Source organism: Capra hircus, chromosome 7 (assembly GCF_001704415.2).
Source record: "Capra hircus breed San Clemente chromosome 7, ASM170441v1, whole genome shotgun sequence".
Taxonomy (NCBI): Eukaryota; Metazoa; Chordata; class Mammalia; order Artiodactyla; family Bovidae; genus Capra; species Capra hircus.
The window spans coordinates 48,664,750-48,690,093 of NC_030814.1; the positions used below are offsets into that span (position 1 = coordinate 48,664,750).

Here is a 25,344-nt window from a genome sequence, read left to right on the forward strand (position 1 = left end):
AACATGATCTGGTTGGCTTTTCACTGTGGACACAAGACCAAGATTTAGTCCTCTTTCCTTCTCTTCTAAGTCACTTTTCCTATCCTCTCATCCTCCCCAAACGCCTCTACTGTATGTTTAGTTAGATCAGTGTTCAAAGTTTGCCATATTATGACAGTGAATGCCATTTATAGCTGTGCTGTGTAGTATGGTGTGATGACTATTCATTTCCTATATAACTTTTGTTTTCCCCAAAATTAATAATTGTCTTGATACAACTTAGCAACTAAACAACACCAACAAAAAATAGTTGTCTTGGTTTTTTTTTTCATTTGCTTAATTTTCTGTGAAATTTATCATAACTTAACCTCATACTCTCCAGAAAATGATCTAAATCATCTCTCAGTATATTCAGATCTATCAGCTGTCTATCAATTTTATCATCTTAAAGAAATGTCTTTCAGAGCCTGTGGACTTGATCCAATACAAATCTATTGCTTTTCTCTTGGGATTTCTCTGTGCCACTGTTCTGGGGAATCCCCATTCCCTTTTGTGAGTTGAATTTCAGCTTCCTATATTCCAAAGTGAAAGTGAAGTTGCTCAGTCGTGTCCGACTCTTTGCGACCCCGTGGACTGTAGCCCACCAGGCTCCTCCGTCCATGGGATTCTCCAGGCAAGAATACTGGAGTGGGTTGCCATTTCCTTCTCCGGGGGATCTTCCCAACTCAGGGATCGATCCTATATTTCAAGTCTTCCTTTATTTTTAGTGAAGACCTTCATTTTGGTAAAGCATACGTTCATGAAGCTTTCTGAGAAAGAAAAATTTTTGAGATAATGAATGTCTGAAAATATCTTTGTGATACCTTCATACCTACTTAATAATTTGGCTCAGTAAATATTCTAGGATGGAAATAATTTTCTCATAGAATTTTGAAGGTGTTGCTCCATTTCTTCTGGTTTCCAGGGTTGCTCTTAAGAAGTCCAAAGTCATTCTGATTCCTGGTCCTTGGTATCTGTCTTGTTTCTTTCTGTGAAATTTGTCTTTGTTTTTCTATAACCTCACTTGATGTGCCTTGGTGTGAAATTATCTTCATGCTTTGTCTCTAGTATTCACTAGGTCCTTTCAATGTGGGAATTTATGTCTTTGAGTTCTGGACATTGTACTGAATTTTTTCACTGGCTTTTTTTTCACCTTTGTTTTCTCTGTTCCCTATTTCTGGAACACTGATATTTGGCTATTGGGCATCCTGGATTGGTCTTTAATTCTCTTATTTTTTCTCCCAATTCCTTTTTATCTTGGTGGTCTACTTTCTGGGAGATTAAAAAACTATCTTTTACCTACTGACTGTTTAATACCTACCCTTGTACTTTCAATCTTCAAGGTATTTTTGCCGTTGTCGTCATTGTTCTAACCGTACATTCATCTTTATAGCATCCTCGTCTTGTTCATGGGTGCAGTATCTCCTTTATCTCCCTAAAGCTGTTAATATCTATTTGTTTCCTCCATGGTTCCTTTTTGAGATTGGGTTATTTGTTTTTTCACTCTCTTGTGTGTTAGAGGTTTTCTTCAGATGTCCCAAGAGCCTTGATTGTCTAAAAAAATCAAGTGGAAGCTGTGACTGATGTGAATGGCTTATTGGCTGAGGTCTTCCCTGTAAGGTTATTTGGCTGGGTTGTTTCATCGTTGAACCCTAGTATCAGAATCTTTAGGTCATTCCTTGTGGTCATGCTCTCCAGAGAAGGATTCTCTCATTTATTGCCCAGAAAAAGAAGGTCTGGCTTCTGGCATTCTGGAAACTGGGTCGGAGAGAAGGCTGGGACTCATCTTCAGAGCTGGGCCCATGCCCTGCCCTGTGCCTGGGGATAAACTTCCAGCCCTCTTTCAGGGAGGGAGGAGTAGTTGGGGAGGGACAGGACATGGATATCTAACTGTACTCCTACCCAGTGTGTCTAGTTCTCAATTTCTGAACCTGTTCTACCACATAAACTGGTGGCTTCTCAGCTTTTCTAGCTGCAGGTTTCGAATTAACCTTCTTGGGTCTGTTAATGACTACTCCTAATCCATTTGCTTTCCAGCTTCTAAAATTCTGCTCTTTTCTCCTTTTCTCTCTGTCCATACAGATCTACACTAAAAAAAAAAAAGAAACTTTTTGTCATTTTAGTGACAGAAGCCAAGTGAAAGAGGAAGCAAACATATAATGTGTTCTAACCATCATTACCAAGAAATCTTTTTTTAAATTGAACTATCAATTTCCCATGCCATAATATTCAGGCTTTTAAAATGGTACAGATCAATGGTCTTCCTATGTATCCACAAAGTTGTGCAACCATCACCACTGTCTAATTCCAGAATATTTTCATCACCCTGAAAGGATAGCCCATACCCATCAGCAACCATTCCCCATCCCCTTTCCCCTGGCAACTGTTGATCTACCTTCTGTTTCTATGGCTTGCCTAGTCTAGACACTTCATATAAATGGAATAGTACAATACGTGGCCTTTTGTGTCTGGCTTTATTTCACTTATCATGATTTTTTAAAATATATATCGTGATAATTTAATGGCATTATTAAAGTATATACAATCCAAATTTAAACACTTAGCCTCTAATCTCAGTTTCACTTGAAATAGATAAGCAAATTTTATTTACATATCATTACTTCTCACTCTTTGATGATTTAGAACAGAATTTACTAAAATAACTTTTGTCAAACTTTGTCTCTTCAGATGTTTGGTCAAATTCACCTAGCATGATGCTTTCAAAATTAATTATGTGGCATGAATCAGTACTTCATTCCTTTTTTTTTTAAAAATAAGACTTGTATTGAGACATTAATTCTTCTTTATGGCTAAATAATGTTCCATTGTATGGATATACCACATTTTGTTTACTCATCAGTTGATGAATATTTGGGTTGTTTTTGCTTTGGGGCTATTATGAATAATGGTGCTATGACCATTTGTGTAAAAGTTTTTCTATAGATACATGCTTTAATCTCTCTTGTGTAGATATCCAGGAGTGGAATTACTGGATCATATGTAACTCCATATTTAACTTCTTGAGAAATTGCCAAATAGTTTTCCAAAGTAGCTGCACCATAGTACATTCCTGCCAGCAATATCTGAGTTCCAGTTCCTTCACATCCTTGTCAACACTTGTGATTATCTGTCTTCTTGATTACAGCCATCATAGTGGATGTGAAGTAGTACCTCATTGTGGCCTCAATCTGCATTTCCCTGATGACTAATGATGTGGAGCATCTTTTCATGTGCTCATTGACCTTAAATTTGCTGAAAATTTAAACATACACACAAAGACATAAAGATTAATAAAACAAATATGGTCTATAAGATACAGATAGTGAGAAATGAAACCATGCCAACAGTTAAACCTCCCCTGGGTAGCCTTTCCCAGACCCTCTTCCTTCCCTCCCTGTAGAGGCCTCCACTGTCATGAATTTGAATGATATAATTTGAGCATTACGAAGCAGAAGGGTGGAATGGTTAAAATCAAGAGATGATGCATGATTCTGGGCAAACATGTAGCCTCTCAAAATCTCAGTGTCTCTATCTATAAATGGAGACAATAAAACAGCCCTCAAAAGGTCACTGTAAAGATTAAATGAAACAAAGCATGCAAAATGATTAGCACAGTGCCAGCTCAAAGGAGGGCTGGGTAAGTGCTGGCAAATATTAGTACCAGAGCCTTAGAACCAGGGACTCAGATTCATAAAATGCTTGTATTAGCAGAGTGCAGAGAGAACACTGAATCCAGCTTTCCTCCCCCTGGCTTTGAGATGACATAACTGAGGCCCTGAGAGAAGGAAAGGATTTGTCTAAGTTCATAAAAGGCGGGCAGCCCCTTTATGTACCCACTCATCTACAGGTGAGAGAGGAGACAAAAAGAATTTTCGGCTTTTTTTTTTTTTTTTTGCTTCAAAGTGATTTCCTATCTAGGGAGTGAACATTTGCCCGTTTCTTGAAACCTCCAAGGAGCCTGACGAATCCACAGGTCTGCCCAGAAACAAGTGACGAGGGCCCTGGGCAGCCAATGGAAACATGCTGGCCTTTTCACCTGCCTCGGTGGGGGCTCCCCCTACTCATCCTGTCCCATTAAAGGCAACTTGCTGAAGTGAGGGTATTTCCAGCTTTGTGGCTTTCACTTCCACTTGTACCGGGTGGGCGGAGTGGCCTCCTGTGGACGAATCAGATTCCTCCTCAGCCCCAACTTCAAGAGGTGAGCACGGGGCTCAGCATCCCAGATACGCAGGCAGCAGCAGCAGCAGCAGCAGGAGCAGGAGGGGAAAGACCAGAGGTCAGAAGCATGGAAGACCAGCGTGACCTCATCTCCAACCATGAGCAGCTGCCCATGCTGGGCCAGCGCCCCAGGGCCCAGGAGAGGTATGTGTGAGCAGTAGGAGAGAGCAGCCAAATCTTGGGCTGCACAGACGTATGTGCGCAGGGCTACAGAAGGAGCACTAGACCTCAAGTCGGACGAGGCGTGAACTTAGGCTCTGACGCCAGCACTAACTGGGTGGTCTGGGGCAAGTCTCTGGCCGTCTGGCTTCAGTTCTCCCGCCTGTAAAATGAGCGAGTTCCTCTAGGGCAGGGGTTTTAACTTTCTTTGCATCACATACCTCTCTTCTGAAAATCAGACTCTGTACTCATTCCCTACAGTTTCCCACAGTATCAGGAGCTTCCCAGAGTCCCTTGAAGCTGGGCCAAGCCCTAGGTTAGAATTTTGAAAATATTATGGATCCTAGATGGAGAAGCAGATTTTCTAAGAGAGAATGGCAGAAGCAGCTCATCATTGAGGAGTTTCCTCCTAGTTATCATAAGTTGGTATATGTGTTTATATTGAGGGAATTATAGTTGCAGGTGTCTGTAGAGTAGATGATGTTTGCTATCACAGGAGGGAATGAGAGATGTTTGAGGAGGGTCAAAAAAGGGTGAGGTGTGGGGCTCTGGCTAAATTTCCAGAGGGGGCTGTGGGTTGATGTGGGTGGTGCCCTGCCCATGCCCCTCTCCCTTGCAGTAAGGGGCCAGCACAGCCATCCAGAGGACCCTTTCCCAGATCCTTATCCATCTGTTTCCCTGAAAAAAAATGGGGAATGATTAGAATACAGCTACCCCAATGTCCCTGCCCCCCTCCCCCCCCCCCCCCTCCCCCCCTCCCAGGTAATTTGCATATTACAGGGACTTGTTGTGATGTCAGCAGTTGCCAGGCAGAAAGGGGTTTGGGAGAGACTCTCAGAGATGTCATGAGGAACTTCATTCTGTGGGACATGTAGCTAGAGACAGACCATTAGTGCCTGGCCTGTGAAAACCTTGGGGAATCCCATGGCTAGGAGGGCCAACTCTTGTGAAGGCTGGATTCTGGTCAAGGTTCTGCAACTGTCGTGTATGACTTGTATGAATCACAGTTTCTCTCTGGGTCTCAGTGGTAGCAGCAGCAATAATAATAACAGTGGTTATGATAATAGTTCCTATTCACTGTATACTTGTTACCAATCCTCAGTCCCTGTTAGATATTAGTATGATTAGTTTTGTGGTGGGCATATAACTAACTGCTAAACTCAATCATAATTCTTTTACTAACTCTTTAAGTTGGGTACTTTTATTATTTCCATTTTTACATAAGAAAAAATTGAGACTCGTATTAACAAGTGAGTCACCAAAGTTATTGCAGCTAGTGAATCCTGGAGCCAGAATTTGAACCCAGGACTAGTCTGATATTAAATTTTGAGTTTGTCTACCATCCGAACCCCTTCTAGAGGCACAATTTGCAGGGAGGGGAAATGGGTCGCCTCTGAGCACAGGCCACCCAGTGAGTTGCAGAGCCATCGTGGGCTCAGTGAGCAGAAAGGGTGCCCCCTTGTCAAATCCTTGTCTGGTTTTCCCTCAGTTCAATCACTGCTTCTAAAAACAGTCCTGGCCTGTTTTGGACCCTTTTGTGAACACTTCTGCCTGGCAACACTTGTACCATGATTCCCCCTGGTTCTGGTTGGCTCCTGACTTTGGCCAGTTATTTATTCAAGAAAGAGGCAGTAGAAAGGAGGAAGTGACAAGAGCTGGCACTCATCCAGAACCAGGAGACAGGCCGTCAAGATGCATGAAGAGGAAGGAAACCAGATGCTAAAGTTAATCATTAACTCCCTTGAGATTAGTGCTCAGTGTTACAGACTGCTAACTGTGTGCTAGGTATGGAGTCAAGAGCTTTATCCTGATCTCATTTTATATAACAACCCTTTGAGTAGATATTCTTACCTCAAGTTACTAAGAGAGGTTGAGTGACTTGCCCCTGTTCCCTGAGCTAAGGGAATGACAGAACCAGGATTGCAATCCAGGTTACAGGGTCTCATCTTTATTATGACTTTCTAGAATCTTAGACCTTATGAGAAACTGAGGTTCAGAGAAGAGAAGGTGGGAGGAACAGCTGGGACTCAACTTGGGTATGAGGTTGCTGAAAAGGTGAGGTTATAGAGCTTGAACTCAGGAAGACCCAAGCGTGGGTGGACTTTTCACTACATCAGAGGCCAGGCCGCCCCTTTTCCTTGGGAAGGCCAAAAAGTAGGATTTGTTTTCCCCTCCTTTCTGGTTTTCTCCTTTTCTCCACATAGGATTTTTACATTCTCCTTTCAGAGTAATCCCTGGACTGGGCCTTGGGTCCAGAAATCACAGAGGATTGGCGAGCAGAGAGGCAATGAGACTGAGCCATGTTTGTGATCTCATGAATTACTAGGCAGCAGGGTCTTCCTGGGGTTTCCTCAGCTGTCCTTGCTGGTTCCTTCGAGAAGACAAGACCCTTGTTCTTGGCTCTTCCCCACACAGGGGCAGCTCCACGATTTCTGCCTGGGAGGGCTATAGGGGCAGCAGTGGCTGGAGGTAGGGGGTCAGGGGAATATCGTCAAGCTGTAAGTTCATAGGCACTTATTTGTGCTTAAAGCGTGTGTTTGTTAGGGGCAGCTGAGGGCAAGGGCTGGAACTGTGGGGGCACATTCCCCCATTCCCAGCCAGTCCCCAGGACAGCCACTTCTGTGGACTCTCCTCTAACCTATGTCCCCCTCCTCCCCCCACAGCAAGTGCAGTCGTGGAGCCCTGTACACGGGCTTTTCTGTCTTGGTGGCTCTGCTCCTGGCTGGCCAGGCCACCACTGCCTACTTCCTGTACCAGCAGCAGGGCCGGCTGGACAAGCTGACGGTCACCTCCCAGAACCTGCAGCTGGAGAACCTGCGCATGAAGCTTCCCAAGCGTGCGTGCCCTGCCTCTGTCCCGACAACCCCCCTGCCCCTCACCTCAAAGAACCCTCATTCCTGCCCCAGCTGGGCCCACTGTCCTCGCCCTCTGGTCTGGAATTCCAGCCCCTCATCCGGGTCTGAGCTCTCAGTCCCTGGGTCTGAGTACCCTTGTCCCTGGGCACTGGGGCCACACTCATGCTGTGCCTTCTGCCCCCACAGCTGCCAAGCCTTTGAGCCAGATGCGGATGGCCACTCCCATGCTGATGCGGGCGCTGCCCATGGCAGGCCCGGAGGTAAGGCCAACCCCAGGGCAGTAGGAGAGGGAAGCTTACCCCGCCTGGATAGAGGGCAAGTGTCAAGGGACAGAGGATGACACCTGGCTCAGGAAAAGCACAGCTGGAGAGGCGGTCCTTGCTGTTTGGGGGAGGAACAGGAATTCTAGGGGTGAAGAAGGAAAGAGCCTCTTGGGGCCCTCTCTGGAGGAAGGCCTAGCCCTCCACAAATTATAAAATGCTTCTCATTTCCCAGAGCATCTCACAGTCCCTCCTATTTTCAGAGCCCTTGATATATAGATGATGTTTCTGTTCACAAAACTATCTCCTGTCCACAAAGCCTTGGGCAGGAAAGCATAAGCAGAGTAGAGGAACAGGATATTGAGGCAGGAAGATAACAACCTGCTCAACCTCTCACAGTGGGAGGTGGTAGAGATGGACTTGTTGAACATCTGGGAATCCAGACTCTCACCCCGACCCCAGCTGCTGGCTCTGTCTGGGCCCCACCCCCAGGTGCCAGTGCTGGGGACTCCTCCTCCCTTCCTTCCTTCCACAGCCCATGAAGAACGCCACCAAGTACGGCAACATGACACAGGACCACGTGATGCACCTGCTCCTGGTGAGTGGAGCCCGGCCAGGCAGCCCCCACCTCCCACCCCATCCCCACAGGCCCCTGGCCCGGCTCACAGCAGACGTTCAACGTGGGCTCCGCAGATTAGTGAAGCAACACAAATGTGGCCCTTAATGTTCTATGAAGTTCAGCCCCACTGCTCCCCACTTTTTTGTGTTTGAGGTGGAGAAACTAGGGCCCAGAGTCTGGAAGTGACTTGCTGAAGATGCCTGTTTTATTCCTTCCCAAATTTTTACTGCATGTCTACTCAGCACCAGGCACTGTGCAAGGCTCTGGAGCCACAGTGGGGAGCAGTCAGATCAGTTCCTAGTCCATGGAGATCTCAGGCTAGCATGGGAGACAGACAAGTGACCAGGTGATGAGGGATGTGCAGGGGGCTTTGAGAGAAAGAGGCCAAGAATCTGACTTAACTGGGGCGGGAGTGTTGGGATGAAGTCTAGGGTTCCCTCGGAAGGAGTTGAGACCTGGAAGATGAGTAAGAGTCTGCAAGGATCAGAAGACTGAAGACTGTTGGTAGAACTGGGCCTGGAACTGGGTCTCCCGACTCCCAGCCCCAGGGTGTTGTAGCTGGGCCCCTGGATTACTTTAACACATCCCCTTCCGCATTAGCTCCAGTGTGCTGAGGTCTGGGCTCCACACCTCAGAACCAAAGATCAGGGCAACATGAGCTGTACATTAAACCTAGCCTGCCTGGAAGCTTTTTAACCTTCCTTCCTGCTTTGCTATCCTGCAGAAGGCGGACCCCCTGAAGGTGTACCCGCAGCTGAAGGGGAGCCTGCCAGAAAACCTGAAACACCTTAAGGACTCCATGGACGGCTTGGACTGGAAGGTCAGCACTGGTACCCTGCCTCCCTGTCTAAAGCAGCCCTGGGACGAGGGGCGTGAGCAGCGAAGCCGTTCTCAGGAAGCTGGAGGCGGCTTCCCAGCACTTAAGAAGCTCCCACCATGGGAGAATGCTTGAACTCGAGGAACCACCTTGACGAAACCCTGTGGGGTGTCTAAGGGGGAACCAGGTCCCCGCTGGCCCTCCACGTCTCTGTTCCCAGGGGCATAGTCAATAGGGTGGGAGTGGGCTACTAACCCTGACCCTTTGCCTTTATCTCCATTAGCTCTTTGAGAACTGGCTGCATCAGTGGCTCTTGTTTGAGATGAGCAAGAACTCACTGGAGGAGAAGCCCTTTGAGGTTCCACCAAAAGGTAAAGGGAACGTGAATCTTGGGGAGGCGGGGTTTCTGGGAGCTCCCTCAGGGATAGGGCCTTGGGTGCTCCCTGATCCAAGCACAGAGCTCTCCCAGCCTCTCAGCTCTCACTCCTGTTTCTCCTGCCTGTTCTTCTGGGCTCGTCTGCCCCCAGCCCCCATCCTGTCCCTTCAGGAGGTGACCTCCCTTGTGGAGGATGGAACTGCACAAGGAGGCCTGGAGCAAAAACCACCCAAAACATCGCAGGAGTCGTAGCAATGATCTTCCTCACCCAGCACTGCATCCTGCAGGCTCCCAGAAGAGGGCTGGGCTCATGATTCCCACCCTTTCAAGGGACCTCTCCCAGGTCACACAGCCATGGCTGCTAGATAAGAGGGCCTTGGGGTTCTTCCATCTCATGGGCAATGTGTAACAGGGTTTTCAGCCTGAAAGCCGTTATGGGTGCTCTGTTCTCATCCTGGTGCTAATTGGATATGTGACTTTGAGCAAGTCTCTTCCCTCTGGGCTTCAGTTTCAGAAGTGGAAGATCAAGGGCCCACCCTTCCTGAACCCCAGGATTCTCCATCATGGATTCAGAGAGGGCACCTTGCATGTTATCTTGACCAACTTCCAGCTAATGTTCAAATCCCCTCTATAACAGCCTCACCACATGGTAACCCCCATTTCTACTTGGATACCGCCAGTAATAGGAGCTCAGACTTGGCAAGAGTCTACTGCTTTTCTCTAGAAATCAGAATCATAGGTGTAATTCTAAACTCTAGTAGGTACTGACTGTCAGAAGAAATCATCATGATCTGGGATGAATTAGCAACACAGCCATTCACTTCCTCTCTGCTCCTGGACCTGGTTGGTCCAGGCCTCAGTTTCTCCATCTGTGCAATTGGTAGAGCAAGTGCAGCCACTTGGACAGAAGGCATTAGGCACACCACAGTGGTATGTGGACCTCTGGTTCTGCTGAGACCCCAGCACAGAGCCCGCTCACTCACTGTGTTCACCGTGCCTGTCGCTTCAGTACTGACCCAGTGCCAGGAAGAGGTCAGCCGCATCCCTGCCATCCACCCGGGCGTGTTCAAGCCCAACTGCGACGAGAACGGCAACTATATGCCGCTCCAGTGCTATGGGAGCATCGGCTACTGCTGGTGTGTCTTCCCCAACGGCACCGAGGTCCCCCACACCAGGAGCCGCGGGCGCCATAACTGCAGTGGTAAGCAGTGGCCGCTATGCCAGGAGCAGGAAGGATCAGAAAGGCGGAGGGGCAGGTTGCCCCCCCAGCACACACTAGGACACGCAAGGTGCCCTCTCCGGGGAGCAGCCACTCAGCCATGCATCCACCCACTGTGCATTCCTTATTTATTTGTGTACTGTTATTTTTCTCCTTATGTCCACACTCATCTACTTGATTCATTTGTCCTCCAACCCTTCCACTCTACCCATCCACGCGTGCATCCAGGGCCCTCCAGGTCCACCCACCTGATTTCATCACCCCCTCTTTGGCCTCGCTCATTCAGTTCCCCAGCCACATCTCATTGCTGCTTGCAGCCATCCAACAAGCGTCCTTCCATTCACATCTGTTCTACCAAGCACCAGGCTTGTGGCAAGGTTGGGAAGAACTAGCCCACCCAGGCCCCTTGCCAGTGGGCACAGTAGGCCAGACTGCAGCTAACGAGTGGATTCTCTGTTCCTTTGCAGACCCAATGGAGATGGAGTATCCGTCATCTGGGCTAGAGGTGTAAGCAGGATTTCAGTCAGGTAAGCACCCTTGCAGGGCATCTGGTCCCCAGCAGCTTATCCCCAGAGGGGCCAACTCGCCTGTGGATGATGACCCCAGGCCAGTCTCCAACTTCCTTCTCACAGATGAGGACCAGGGCTGGGGGTTCTGGGGCCATGGTGGTCAATTCTTGTATCCAAGCAGGAGGCAGTGGAGAGTGAAGGGCTCTCGACTGCTCTGAGGCCACAGGATGCTGGGAGGGGGCAGGGACAAATGACTCCAGCCCTAACCTGCTGCTTCCCTCCCTGCAGTCGCCCTGTGAGCTCAGCAGACGCAGATGCCAGCACCCAGACAGCCCTGCAAGGCCACAGCTTCCCTCCCTGCCCCAGCCCCCTCCTTCCCTTACACACCCCTCCCCTTGCTGTCTCCCACCCTGCACCTCATTCTATGAGACTGCCTCTCCATCATCCTTGGACACAACAATCATATCAGAACGGCATAGGTTAGCAGTACACTTGCTGCCCAAACTCCCATTCACTAGCAGGAATGCAAGGTCCACGGACATGGACCATGAGTGTGGCTGACCCCCACTGCTGACACCACAGCAGGCTGACATGGAACTCCAAGATCGAGGCCCATGAAGTGGTGGGCAGGTGCAGGGAGAAGGGACGGCACTGTCCCAAGTCCCACGACAGACACCTCTGCTGTCCCCTCCCGTCCAGGCTTCAGCTTTCCAGCCCTTTAACTGGGGGCATGAGCCACCCCTTCCCTGTCCCCAGCATCATACACCCAGGAAGAACCAGCCTCCCCAAACTGCAGCCCCTCCCCTCACTTCCTGCCACCCCTCAGTTCCCTCTGCACAGCCAAGCTTGTCATCAGCCCTACGGCCACGGCTCCTGTGAGAATAAAAGGTAGTGAGTAGAACACTCCCGGCTTTCAGCTGTTCTGTTGGGCATGGTCTGTCTACCCCAAGGGGGTGAACTGAAGACCTTGAATCCTGTGGTCGAGGAGGGAGGTCACAGCCTGGGGAGTCCACACACAGATGCCGGGCTGGGGGCTGCAGTGTTTGGACACAGACCACTTCTCCATGTTTCACACACAGGAATACTTTACTTCCAAGAAGAAGAAACAGGCTCTTGCCCATAATTCTTTAAGCACCAGCTCTTCTGGGTCCAGCTTCTCCTGTCCCCATTTTCATTTCTATACTAAGAACAGTACAAGTGTAATGACAGATGGCAACAACGCAGGCCCTTGTGTTGGGACCACCAGGGAGTGGGGGCTGTGGAACTGGGGGCCAATGTCCTACTTAAGGGGTGGCCGCTGTGCAGCCCCAGCCGCTTGTTGCCAGGAGGAGCCCCTGTGGTCACATTTCTGGACTTTCCAATAGGAGCCCTAAATGAAAAAGTTTATGGAAATCTCTCCATTTCTAAGTCTGAAGACTTGCTAGGGGTCAAAGGAACCCAACAGGAAAATGCTCTGCAGCCTCTGTTCTAGCCAACACACTTAGAGGAAGAGAGGCGACCTGGGAGGGGGTCCTTGCCCAGGGGCCCCCAGTTAAGGGTACAGTTGGCTGTCACCCTGACTCTCCCAGAACCCCCAGGCTTAGTGCTGTTTCTGCATGGACTCTCGCTGTCTCCAGCAGAAGGCTAAAAGCCTTGGACCTTCATGACCAGAGGTGCTTCACACTGCTCTGGGACCAGGGAAGTGGGCTCCCCACCATCACCGCCATCACGAACTCCTGTGGATGTCACCCTGACACATCTTTTGAGTGCCTCCACTTCTTGCCTTCATCATAGCAGAACCTTTGTAACCTAGCCTGACCGTGCCCAAGCTCCCCCTTAGCTTAGATAGCCTTCCATACCCCATCAGGGCCCTTCACTGAGTCTCCTCCTTTGGCAGACAGGGTGTCACTCAGTACAGTATCCCAGAGTCTTGATACACCGTCAAGAATAAATCCTGAGCAGATGAGGTCTGTTCATCTCCCAGTGTCAGTCAGACTCTCCCTTCCAAGAATCAGTCAATTGTAGAGCGTTTGCCCAGAGGCACTGGGAACTTGCACCTTTCCTTCAAGTCTTTTATTTTCTGAGTTCTTACAAAAAAAACACAAAAAAACCCCATACAAACAAAACAGGGAAAAACTGACAAAAGGAGGACAAAGCCTCAGCATCAGTCAGAGACCAGGGCCCGAAAGAGCCGCAGACTGAGCCTCACTGGGTCTACAGAGCAGAGGCAGAACGTCTTGAGGCCTCTAGGCATGTTGGAGCTGAGAAGGGAGGGGCAGGTCACTTAAAAAATATATATATATACTGTACATGTCCATCCGTCCGAGGCATCCTGCATTGGAGAGAATTCAGTGAGCAGACGTCATGGAGCCAGGCAGGCTTCTTCCTCCTCAGACCAGCCTCTCTTCAGGGCTCGCTGGTTTGGCCGGCATGGACATCGCAGCTGGCCATCATCTGGGGAGGGAGGGGAAGTTAAAAATTCAATTCCCACCATCGCTGGGCAGAGGGAAGAAGCGTGGGGCTGGCCACCACTTGGCTAAGAAATCCCTGGGAGAAGGAGATATAAGGCTTCCCCAACCTTTTCTCCACCGAGGAGAACAAAATCAAATCAAAAGCTCTCCCCGTGCAGGAGAGGAGCATTAACTAACCACGGTGGATAGCTGGTGGTGCTGTGTCCCAGGAACTGGGACGAGGGCTTCAGAGCTTAGCTTCATTGAAGCCTCACCACCTGCCCAGGCCTGTATCACCCTGTTTACAGCAGGCTGGGGCTCGCTCAGCTAAGCGGAGCACTCCACCCCTTCACCACCACCTGGGAAGCACAGGGCCATCAGAATGGCTTGTTTTGAGTAAAACATGTTCCTTCCCATGAGGAAAGGCCCTCAAATTACAAAAATAGAAAGAAAAGGAGTGACAGTGGCAAAGGAGAGACTGAGCTGTCCCCAACCTCAAGCCTTACCCTCATGTACAAGGAGGACGCGTGCCAGTGTGCCCCTCCGCTACCACATCCCAGCAACCCCCACCTCCCCCGACCTGAGCGACTCAGTGGCAGTCACTGTCTGGACTCTCCTGGATCTTTCTGACTCTGCAGCTCTGATTCCTGGCATCACCCACTGCCCTTGAGGAACTGAACCCTCTTTCTCTAAAACCCCTTCCCCTCAGGCCCAACCCTGAGGCCCAGTCTCGCTCCTGAGGACCACAGTGGTTGCTGGAGCTGACCACCTGCCCTCCCCAGCGAGCAAAGGGTCAGCAAGGGTCCCCAGGCCAGGAGTGTACCTGCCACCTGGCGTCCCTCAGACAGTCTGCTCTGCCGTCTTCTTCTGTGAAGAGAAAAGCAGGAGATGCTGTTGGACCTGAAGTGTCTCCCCACCCACGCCACCCCCACCAGGAGGGGCTATGACAGTTCCTTCCCGAGGCTCTGTGGCTCCCCCAGAACAGATACTGGGGACACACAGATCCTGAGGGTGTGGAGGGTGCCCCCCGAGCCCTGGAGGATGGAGCCCAGGACTCTGCAGCCGCAGACGCTCTGATTTTCTGACCGCGGCTGTGGCCCTGCTGAGAACCGCATCTGGGTTTGAGGAGCTGAGGGCCCCGGGTCAGGCGGTCAGCCCTTGACATGTACGAGGCAGGCCGTGTTTCTGCCATGGGGATACCCCGCCAGCTGGGGCACACACATCCAAGGGAACCTATTCTCTCACCCAGAAACCTGCAACAGCTTAGCTGGTCTCCCGGCCCCAGGGGGGCTTCTCCTTTTTTCACTTGTCATAACAGCCTCCTACCTCACAGGCAAGACAGGGCCGCTCCACGGCTCCCACGTGCACAGACCTTGGGCCCCTCAGGGTGGCGCCCACCTCCTAGCTCTTCTCTAGTGTCTCACGATACACAAGCTCCTGCTCGGGCCCCTGAGAATGGTAGGGGCACAGGGACTGGCTCTGGCTTACCCTACCCCCTACCCTGACACCCGGAGCTGGGGCGGATCACGTCCACCTGGGGGCTGGGTCTGGGTCCCCTTTTCTAGCCCAGGACTCCTTGGGACTCACTCTACCTTTCTCTTCTTTTTCTTCTGTGATGGTGAGCCAGGGTCTTTGGTTGAGGCCTTTTTTGTTTTCTTCTTCTTTTCCTTTTTCTCCTTGTCTTTTTTTTCTAAGGGAAGAAAGTAAAATTGCTAAACAACAGATGTTAATCTTGAGGGTTGGGGTCAAAGTGGGCAGACAGGGCAGGTCTCCGGGGGCCCTAGAACAGCTCTCTCCTCTCCATGCCCCACACCCTGGGGAGCTATCGAAGCACAAGTCTTATGATTTCCGTCCCCATGGAAGCCCTGGACTGTTACCATTTTAACTCACTTTGTAAAATTTCTACACACTGATTTTAAAAAGACACGTTCAACCTGTAAAATGGGAATGAGTGACCACCCATCAGACAGGGCTGGGGTGGGGGTTAAACGTGGCCCGGCTGCACGAGGACTCTAGCACAGAATGCAGCAAGGGGCGGCTGCTATCCAGGAGCCTGGACCCCAGGAGCCTCGGCTGCCAGTGCACGTGGCTGTGGCCGCCGTGGGGGAGGGCAGGGCTCTGCGATCGGAACACGCCCTGGAGCTGTGAGCGCCATCCTGGTGGTGGTGGCTCCGCTGCTCCAGGACCTGGTTCCGGCTTTGCCCATCCTGCTCCCAAGACGGACAAGACATTCTCAGCCCTCTCTGTGCTGGCTGAGGGCCACCGCCCGAGTGGTGGCTGCAGCCCTCAGCAGGACTGGGGAAGTGCGCTCTGGGCTGCAGCAGGCACTTACTCTTGTCAGATTTCTTCTTCTCTTTCTTGGTCTTAAGGTTGCCGTGGTCTCCCCCGTCACCCTTCGGAGTCCCCAGCTCCCCTACTGGCTTCTCCTTGGCCCCCTGAGAGCCGGGAGACTCCTTCTCTTTCTTCTCCTTGACGTCACCACTTGCTCTGTCCTTCTTGGATTTCCCTTTGACAGTTCTGGGCGCCTTTTCTGAGGAGACCACATGCTCCCCACCATCTGCAGCTGCCAGCTGCTTCTTTTTCTTGCTCTTGGGGGCCTTGGGGGCTGTCTGGTCTTCGGACAGCTTCCGCTTTTGGCCCAGGCGGCCCTTCCGGTTGCCTTCCTTGGCGGTCTCCACAGCCTTCTTTCTCTCCTGCTCCAGCAGCTCCGTGAGCACTTTTGCCACCGAGGCCTGCACCTGCGCCTCACTCAGGGGCCAGGGCTCGCTCAGGAGGCGCTGGGTGATGTTGCTCTGCAGCGCCAGCATGGAGGCCGGGGTACTCCCAGGCCCCTTCCCGGGCTTCTGAGGTGTGGCACCAGCCTCTTTTCTGCCTATGGAGAGAGGACCTGGGGTTATGGACCTGAGAGAATTGGGGACTAGACCTCTGGTGGCATGAAAGCCAAAGGGGTCCAGCATAGACCTGACCTTCTCTGATGCAGTACAGATGGGACCATGGGAACCCGCTGGGTCTCCTGCCCACACCTCTCCTCCTGCTTCTAACTTAGAGCTCTTTTCATGTCTCCTCACACTGAAAACTCAAGTTCAGGCTGGGGATGGAAATTAACTCTAGCATGTTAATCAAAGGGCTCGTAGTATTAGTTGCTAAGCTGTGTCCAACTCTGAGACCCCACGGACTGTAGCCCACCAGGCTTCTCTGTCCATGGAGTTCTCCAGGCAAGAATACTGGAGTGGGTTGCTATTTCCTTCTCCAAAAGGGCTTGTAATCCACCATAAAATCAAAGAATTGGGACAGGATAGACGGCACCTTCCAGTCAGGAGCCCAGGGCAGGAAGACAGGATGCCTGGGCCCTGGGTCTGAAAACCAAACTGTTTATAAAATGAGGCATTGGATGAACAACAAATCCCCTCACTGTTCTAAACCACAGATGCATTTAAACAAAAGCCAAGGTCATGTGGCCATCCAACCTATGCCCACTTGTACGCTGGGGACCTGCAGCCCTCTGTGGTCAGGAGTCCAGGTGGCTTGGCCTGGGGGTGGGGGGTGCAGGGAATACGCACACGGCGGCTGACTAAGCAGGTTTACTGCCTGCCAGAGCGACTTCTGCTGCAGCCTTTGTTTAGAATTTTCCACGCCTCTGCTCTCCTTTGATAATTGTGTGCTGACTACACGTGTGAAAAAACCTTCCACAGCCCCCTCTAAAATGTCTCCTTGTCACACCCGCCTCTCACAAAGAGAAGAACACTGGGGAAGAAAATGAGCAATGACTCCTCTTGCTGACCCAGCACTGGGCAAGCTGCAGCTAGAGGCCCCAGGACTGGGAGCTGAGCATATGTCCCGGCACTGCCCCAGCTTCGCAGGTCCCTTTGGGGTCTCACAGTACAAGAGTGGCGACACCCTGGGCTCTGGGAGGTGCTGGGAGCTTGGCCCTGGCTCCATGCGGGGAGAATAAAGCTGTTCCCTTCAGAGTGCAGTGGGACCTGCAGCAGCTCTGGCTCCAGAGCCCCGGGGGCTGAGGAAGTAGGCAGAGGGGGCTCCCAGGGCAGAGGGAGGCCCCCTTCAGTCCTCTGGTGCTTCGTGGCAAGAACAGGAGTCAGCTAGAGAAGGGAACCAAGGAGAGCACAGGGTGCCTCAGCAACCCACTTCTCTGCCTCCTGTCTACCACACACCTTAGAATACCAAGGCCAGGGAACCTTGAGAGCTGGCCCAGGCACACCCTCTGAGACACCAGTCCCAGAGTGTTGGCACAGTCAGCAGTGGCTGACACCCTAGGCCAGGTGACCTGAGCACTCGAGTCTGCCCTCCAAATACCACGTGGCTTTCTCCACATGTGCCATGTTCTGTACGTGCCACCAATGGACCCACAAACCCCTGCCCTGTATGGTTAAGGCACCGAGGTCCAGAGCCGCCATGGGCTTGTCTGAGGCTTCAGAGCATGTCAGTCCTTTGCCCGGGGTCTTCACCATGTGCAGAAGACTTCTTCAAACGTGACCCCATCTTCTGTCTGAGCTATCCCAGGTACCTACACCCTGTACCAGGAGCCCACTTGTTAGGAAGAAAAGTCAACAGGAACAGCTAGAGAGCGCCAAGGCCTACCCTGAAAGTCCAGATGCACTTCCTCTAAGGTAGGGAGCAGCCTACAGGGTGTACCAGCATCCCTCAGGGCTGGATAACCCGACCTCCGGGCGGCTCTAGACTACAGGAGCCAGACTCTAGGGCACAGGCCCCTGCACTTTCGACGAGAACCTCCAGGCCTGATGTAGCGGTACCAGACCTCACTTGGGGAGGCCCTGCTGGCAGACAGGACCATGTTGGTGGGACTGCTCCTGAGGGAGGCAAAGGGGCTCCTTGCCTTGTTCTTCCACATCCTGCTGTGTCCTTCCTGCGGCTCTTGACTCACCTGTTTTAGGGGACATGGTGCCTGCTGCTTGCTGGGGCTCCACTTCCTGATTGCCTTCTGGGGCATCTCTGGTGGCCGGAGTAGAGGAAACAGAGGGGCTGGTGTCTGGTTTGGGAGTGGCCTTTGAAGTCTTGGAACCAGCTGGAGTCAGCCCAGGAGTCACAAAACCTGAGAGGAGAGACTGAAGAAGCCCAGTGTGAAGAAGCCCAGCAGTGCATGGCCCACTGGAGGGGATCAGCCCCGGGACCCTCAGGCCAACAGTGCATGGCCCACTGGAGGGGATCAGCCCCGGGACCCTCAGGCCAGTGGCCCACTGGAGGGGATCAGCCCCGGGACCCTCAGGCCAGCTGGGCGGCGGGCACATCGGCCCTGTGTGCGCACCTCCTGCACTACTATAATGAATACGTATTTTAAACAGCCTCATTTAAAAAGGAAACTTATTACTAACGCAAACGGAAAAGCACTAGCACTTGCCACATAAAGATGATAACCTTAAAAGAAATCCCATCTGTTATCTGTTAGAGAATGTTTTTATCCGGAAATCACCTAAAATCAAGGTAAACCCTTTCTATAGACTCCAAGAGTCTGCTTCTCACAGCTTTATGCTTAAGTGGGACCTCAGGAGAGGAGCTGTGCAGACAGGACCCTGCCCAGGGCCCCTGGAAAGAGGACGGGCCTGGTCCCAGACCCATGACCCAGGGCATGGCCTCAGCCTACAACTGCATGGTGGGTGAGAGCCTGGCCTGGGGCTCCCACCTCAAGGCTCCTGAGACCGCCAGCCCCTTCCCTTGCAGTTACCTGGGAAGGTGCCACCACCTCGTCGTCACTGGACTCTGTTGTGGTCTCTTCCACCAAGGTCTCCCTCCTGGAGGGGGCTAAGCCTATGGGAGAAGCACAGGTAACTGTTGGGAACCCCAGGTTTCTTCTGCCCGCTGGACAGGCCAGAGCGCTCTGGGAGCAGGAGGGCCCCGAGGTGGGCTGTCCCTGTTTACGTGCCTCACCCTCTGATCTAAGGCATCATTGCCCCTCATTGATCCCTTCCATGATCTATTGCTATTCGCAGCATTTCCAATGAGACACCTGCATGCCCAAACCTTCTAATCCCCAAGAGAAGTATGGTCCTGGGAATCTGGGGATCAGTTAGGGAAGCCTGATCCCAAAAGGTTGGGCATGGCTAAACAATCAAGTAAAAAGGTTGTTCATGTCATGTGGACCAATTTGGTCATGGGATTGTATAGCTGGGTAAACTGAGGTCCTGTATGAGATGCCTAGGTCAAAGTCATAGCACATGGGCAGCTACAGAGCAGAGATCTGAGCCCAGGGCTCCACCAGGCCCTCCAGCATTTCCCTCCCAGGAGCCTCACCTGGCCTGTGGGCTGACGGGGCCGCCTGGGACCCCTTGGCTTCGTCCTCGCTTCCCGAAGAGCTGCTGTTGCTGTCATCTGAGGTTGCAGGGGCCTTGGGTGTGGGGTGCCCCGAGGGAGTAGCTGTGGCCCGCTGAGCTGCAGGAACCTCAGGCTTTCTGAGCTTGTTGGCCATTCTGACCTGGGTAGGGGTGCTCTGGGGACTTGCCGTGGAGAGAGTTCCCACAGCACTGTCAGTCTGATTTGGGGAAAGGAGAGAGAATGGAAAGGGAAAATAAGATCTGGTGCTTACTGAATACCTCAGGGAAGGGCCAGGCACCACTAGAGGCTTCGCAAACAGGCCCCATTTAATTCTCCCACCACTCTCTAGGATGGGCAGTTGGAGACTCCCTGGCAGTGATTAGGACTCCAGGATTTCACTGCTGAGGGCCTGGGTTTAATCCCTGGTTGAGGAACTAAGATTCCTCAAAAAGAAAGTTTTGGTGGGGGGGCATGCACAGTAGAAGCCTGGGAAGGTAAATGAGCATGCCGAGGTCACGGGGTAGCTAAATGCCAGCGCTGGGACTTGGGCCCCTGCCTGCACCCTGCCTTCTACCTCCTGTGCCTCTGAACACTATCCCCTCCGGGGTGAGGCCTGGCCCCCAACTCCCCAGCTCACCCCACTTGAAGACGGGGTCTTGGCAGCAGGAGGCTGGGCCTCACTGGCTTTCTGGGCAAGAACCTTCAGGGCAGCCTGCGTCAGCGGGAGGTTCCTCTTGGTCACCTGTGAAACGCAAAGGTGAGGAGCCAGCCTGGCTCCATGCAGACAGGACCCTGCCCAGGGCCCCCAGAAAGAGGATGGGCCCAGACTCAAGACCCAGGGGCTGGCCTCAGCCTAAGACTGCATGGGTGGGTGAGAGCCTGGCCTGGGGCTCCCAGGTTCTTGGCATGCCATCTAGGCCACACCCTGGTCACATCCTGCCTGGCTGGAGTAGGAGGGGACCTGTAGCTGCCAGAGGAACCTAGAGGTGGAGTGGAGGGCTGAGGGGTGGTCGAAGGGGTACTGCCACTGACTGGACAGAAAATAAGCTAGTAGTATCCTTCTCAGAGGATCCACAGACAGCTCCCAGCCCAGGGAAGGGGCGGGGCTCAGGCCCCCTGACGCCCCACCACTGAGTCTGAGCCTCTAGACCAGCGGCTGCAGCAGACTCCTCAACAGGCTCCCTGGGGCTGCTTCTGTTTCCCACATCCGCCAGCAGCCAAGGAGAGAACGGGACGAGGACTGGGTGTGATCCCTCGCCAAAACCCCCAGGCCCCCTTCAGCCCTCACCATGGGCCGTGAAGCCTGGCCCCTCTGCCCCTGCTCCCCCACCTTCTCCCAGCTCTCATACCCCCAAGTGCTCCCCCAGAGGCTTCTGTGCCTGGGTCTCCCTGCCTGGAGGGCTCCTCAGCTTGCCCAGGCCTGGCTGCTTCTCCAGCCCCAGCATCGCCTCCTCTGAGAGGCCACCCCGGCCTATCCTTTCTAAGGCAAGTCATCCCACTGTTTCTCGCTTACATCGATACTGCTCCCTTCAAAGCACCCACCAGTTGGTGAGTACTTTAACTCTTGGTCTCCTTGCTTAATGGCTGTCCCCCGCCTTGGGAATTCCATGAGGGCAGGGCCCCTCCCTGTCTTCTTCCTGCTGTACCCCCAGTTCCCAGCATGGACAGATGCTCAGCACCATCTGCTGGCTGAAAGGCCAAATGGATGCAGGTTGGTGGGCGCAGTGAACACAACCCAGCCACCCACTCAGCAACCAAGCTCCCAGGAAGTTCTTTTTGGGTTAGAGGTCGTGATGAGCCCCAATGAGTGGAGGTGCCCAAGTCCTGCTTTGGCCTATCCAGCTCTCGCTCCTGCCATCTCAGGAAAAGAGGGGGCGGGTGCAAGGGCTTGGAAAAACAAACGGCTATGGCCCCACGAGCAATGGGCCCCAGAAACAATGAACTAGGATCTAGGAGCCCTGGGTTCCGACCCTGCCTGATCCTGGACGCGTCTTGACCCTCTTGCTGAGGGCGTGGTGCTCAGCTCCATCCTTTGAACAATGAGCCATTAACTCTTCCCTGCTTGGCTTTTAGGTTCCAGCAAGGACCAAAGAAATAAAAATGCACTGAAAATAGTGAAAGCTAGGAAGAACGTTACTGGTCACTATGATGAACATTAACAAAGGGCAACTTTTGTTCACGGCAAACGTGAGAGAAAAATCAAATCAAAAGCCTGGTATTGGAGAAGCTGCTGGAGTCGTGCTGGTTCTGCCCAGCGGGCCACGTGCCAGAGGATGCTTCCTGACCTTCGGGGGCAAGGATCAGGGCTATGGCCAGGCCAGGAAAGGCCCTGGCTTCCACAGGGTGGGTAAGAGCAACTACAGTGCCACCCAGCAACCCTGAGGGGAAGTGGTGTTGAGGAGGGGCCCCTCAGCCCACTGGCCCGGCAGCGCCCCCTTGCCCACCAGGTACCTGAGTGGCTGAGGCCTCCTGCTTCTTGCCTTCAGACCCCTGACTTGTGTCCTCACTGCTGGGAGCCCCCACCACACTGGCTCTGAGGGCCGCCTTTGGAGGTGCTGTGGGCACAGTCACCACGCTGGTCCTAGTGGCTGAGATGGAGGGGGAGGGGTATGTCAGGGCACAGAAGCCCTGTGGCCTCCCCCAAGCAGCAAAACCCGCTCTATCAGCCCATCCTGGAAACCTTGTGCAGTGCCCAGGGCCCATGAGGTAGAAGCCCCTTAAATCCCCTCCCAAGCCTTCCAGGCAGGAGCGGCCTCTGTCTCCATGTTTTATAAGGAGATGAGACAGCAGCTGTAGGCAACACCCCAGGCCTCTTCCTCAGCCCCTCCCCACCTGCAGCCCCCCTCGCTGGCTAAGCTGCTCCTCCTGAATGACAGGCAGAGCACTGGAGCCAAACACGACTCTGCGATTTAAAACCCTCTCTCTTAGAAAAGCCGTGGTCATGTGCAGAGGCTCAATCACATGTGTTCACTGCAGCACTGTTTGTAACAGCCCAGCACCCCAAATAAAACCCTTAGCTTCCTCCAACTCGACACTGGCTGAAAAAACTGCAGGATTCCCAGGTGACCACTCTGTAGCCAGTGGGGATCACGCTGTGACTATGGAACGTCACAACACGTCAAGATTACTGAGCATATGTACAGTATGGTCTCACTAAAAATACACACTGTACCTTTGGTTTTTGTAAAGTTAATGGCTGTAAAATGTTAACAGTGATTATTCTGGACAGTGGGATTACAAGTGATGCTTTTTCTTTTGTGCTAATCTGCATTTCTTAATAAACCCGCCAAGATCAGGTATTAATATCATCAAAAAGTGTTCTGGTAACAACAATGATAATAATTACCTATTTTCTTGCTATCACTGTCAGAATCACAGATTGTCAAAAGTCAAAAGAAAATCCAGATCTGGTCCTGTCTCCAGGAATTCCTCCCTACACCTCTCTGTTTAGGGATTACTTGATCTCCTTCACATGCCACCAGGAATGAGAGGCTCACTACCCTGCAGCCCTCTCCAAGTTTAGTCAGCCAGCTGTTACAAGGCTCCTCCTGAACTACAAACCTGGTCAATGCAGCTTCGAGTCTCTAGTCTGGGTTCTACCTTTTGGAACCCGCACAGAGAGGCCCTGGCACAGTTATTGCTCAAGCCAGATCCTCATGGGGATGAGCCAACATAGAGTCAAAACCTTGCCCTAAGCCCCTCCAGACCAACTACTTGCTGAGACTCAGCCAGTGTCTTCTCCCTCTGGCACCTCAATGGATGTGTGTGTGCACACGTCTGGCAGCTGCAGCCAGGGAGTCAGCCCTGCAGGGTGGCCCGTGCTCACCAGGAGTCGGGCACTGTGTAGCGGGGATCACGTCCTCGTCCTCGCTCTCAGAGGAGCTCCTGGCTGTGCTCTCCAAGGCCTGAGCCTTCCTTGGGGTGCCTGTAGCCTGCGCTTGGGTGGGGGTAGCAGCTGGGCTAGCTGGACTACGATTAGGGTCGACAAAAATCAGAGGGGTTTTAATCACCTTGAAAAACAAAAACAAAACACACCCCCCCAGTGATTAACAGCTTGGCCAGGGGAAAGGGAAGGTGGGTAGGGGAGGGTGTTACAAGGCAAGGGTTCCAGAGAGCTCCCAAGGCTCTGCCAGCTCACTCCCAGCCCAGGCACCCGCCAAGACACTGCACAGCTCCTCAGAGCTCACAGGAGCCCACCCGACCCTCAGAGGAACCCCTGAGATCAACAGTATCAGCTCCATCATACAGATGGGAAAACCACAAGTCCTGAGGGGAGGGAGAGTTGCCCAAGGTCACACAGCCTAACTGAAGCCAAGTTAGGCCCAGAATGTGGAGGTCAGCCTCCTTCCCCTCGCTAACTTCAGAGACACACACCCGCTGTGTGGGGCGCTCTGAGCAACGCCCCGCCAGCTGCCTGACGGGTCGCTAGGGGGCTGCTCACAGTCTAGTTGCCCCCATGCCCAGGACTCTGATGCTGCCTCCTGCCAGGACATAGGAACGTGGCCCAAACTACATGGGCCCAGGACCTTCAACAAGTAAACTGCTCAGGGAAAACCAACTAAGACCAAAGGGACCCAATGTAGCTGGTGGCCCTTACCTAGATTCCTGTTTGACCAGATACAGAAAACGTCATAAGGCAACTGGGGAAATGGGGACGCTGACTAGGTGGGCCAATTTTTTAGTGATTGTGCTTTAAAAAAAAAAACAAAACAAAAACAGTGGTGTTGGGGAAGAGAGTGAAGATGTAGATGTACCAAGACTGGTCACAAGTCCAGAACTACCAAAGCTGGGATGGTGACTGGCGACTCTACACTGTTCTAGCTTGGGGCATGCTCTGCATTTTCCAGTAAGACACCAAAAAAAAAAAGAGAAAAAAGTAACACTCCTTGTGGACTCTTGGCAGATGTCTGGGAACCACAGCTCCAGTGAACATGCCCACCACCTAGAAGGACACTCGGGGAGCCTACGTTCCAGTCCCCAGAGAGCTGACTTGGTCTGAGTTCTGCCCCCACCCCCTGACCCCACAGGAAGACGGAGGGCAGCAGGAGAGCAGAAGGGAGCTGCCCATGGCCATGGTCTGGAACCCAGGTCTCTGTGTCCTCCAGGGTGCTGCAGGAAAGGCAACATGAAATGGAAAGCAGAAAGGGGCCCGCCCGAGGGGGAAGCTCTGCCGGGCCCGGGCCCTGCCTACCCCTGCCAAACAGCCTCCCCCACAGCCGCTCTGATCTGCCACTTCCAGAGACTTCCTTCCCACATGATGAAAGAGAGAAGGATGGAAGTGGGAGAAGGCTTTCAGTTGAGGGAGGGGGGATCTATATATATGTGAGAAGACAGAGGAACAGATTGTCGGGGACGAAGAGAGGCAGCGAACCCACTGAGGCAAACAATAGCGTCTGGGATATTAAAAGCAGCTCCGCAGCAGAAGCCTCCGCCCTGCTCTACCTGCCCACGCTGCCCGCCCTGCCTCTGAGCTGGGGTGGGGCAGGGCGGGGGGGCCGGGGCCCACGGAGCCCTGGATGGGAGAGGAAGGTTCAAAGGTGGGGTACATGGGACACACTTCTGACCCCACCTCTGCCACGA

General features: G+C 52.5%; 2 protein-coding genes across 5 annotated transcripts in view; one reads left to right on the top strand and one right to left on the bottom strand.

Annotated features, from left to right (window-relative positions):
- On the top strand, positions 4,099–11,953 carry CD74 (CD74 molecule). Of its 2 annotated transcripts, XM_018050158.1 has the most exons (9): positions 4,099–4,380; positions 7,059–7,231; positions 7,437–7,510; positions 8,046–8,108; positions 8,854–8,949; positions 9,230–9,317; positions 10,332–10,523; positions 11,009–11,068; positions 11,339–11,953. In XM_018050158.1, the coding sequence occupies exons 1-8, from the start codon at positions 4,304–4,306 to the stop codon at positions 11,050–11,052; spliced, it is 807 nt and encodes a 268-aa protein (XP_017905647.1). In that variant the 5' UTR covers positions 4,099–4,303; the 3' UTR covers positions 11,053–11,068; positions 11,339–11,953. The 2 variants fall into 2 exon arrangements, with proteins under 2 accessions (XP_017905647.1, XP_017905648.1); XM_018050159.1 differs by lacking the exon at positions 10,332–10,523.
- Positions 13,077–25,344, bottom strand: part of TCOF1 (treacle ribosome biogenesis factor 1) — a 38,637-nt gene continuing 26,369 nt past the window's right edge. The window contains exons 18-27 of one of the 3 annotated variants that reach the window (XM_013965696.2): positions 23,591–23,774; positions 22,216–22,352; positions 20,402–20,506; positions 19,744–19,981; positions 19,178–19,260; positions 18,380–18,560; positions 15,812–16,351; positions 15,072–15,169; positions 14,303–14,346; positions 13,077–13,483 (exon numbers count right to left, since the gene is read on the bottom strand). In XM_013965696.2, coding sequence (XP_013821150.2) covers positions 14,320–14,346; positions 15,072–15,169; positions 15,812–16,351; positions 18,380–18,560; positions 19,178–19,260; positions 19,744–19,981; positions 20,402–20,506; positions 22,216–22,352; positions 23,591–23,774 — 1,593 coding nt within the window. In that variant the 3' untranslated portion in view covers positions 13,077–13,483; positions 14,303–14,319. Of the gene's footprint in view, positions 13,487–14,302; positions 14,347–15,071; positions 15,170–15,811; positions 16,352–18,379; positions 18,561–19,177; positions 19,261–19,743; positions 19,982–20,401; positions 20,507–22,215; positions 22,353–23,590; positions 23,775–25,344 lie in introns of all 3 variants that reach the window. The other 2 variants (XM_018050156.1, XM_018050157.1) reach the window with 2 other exon arrangements.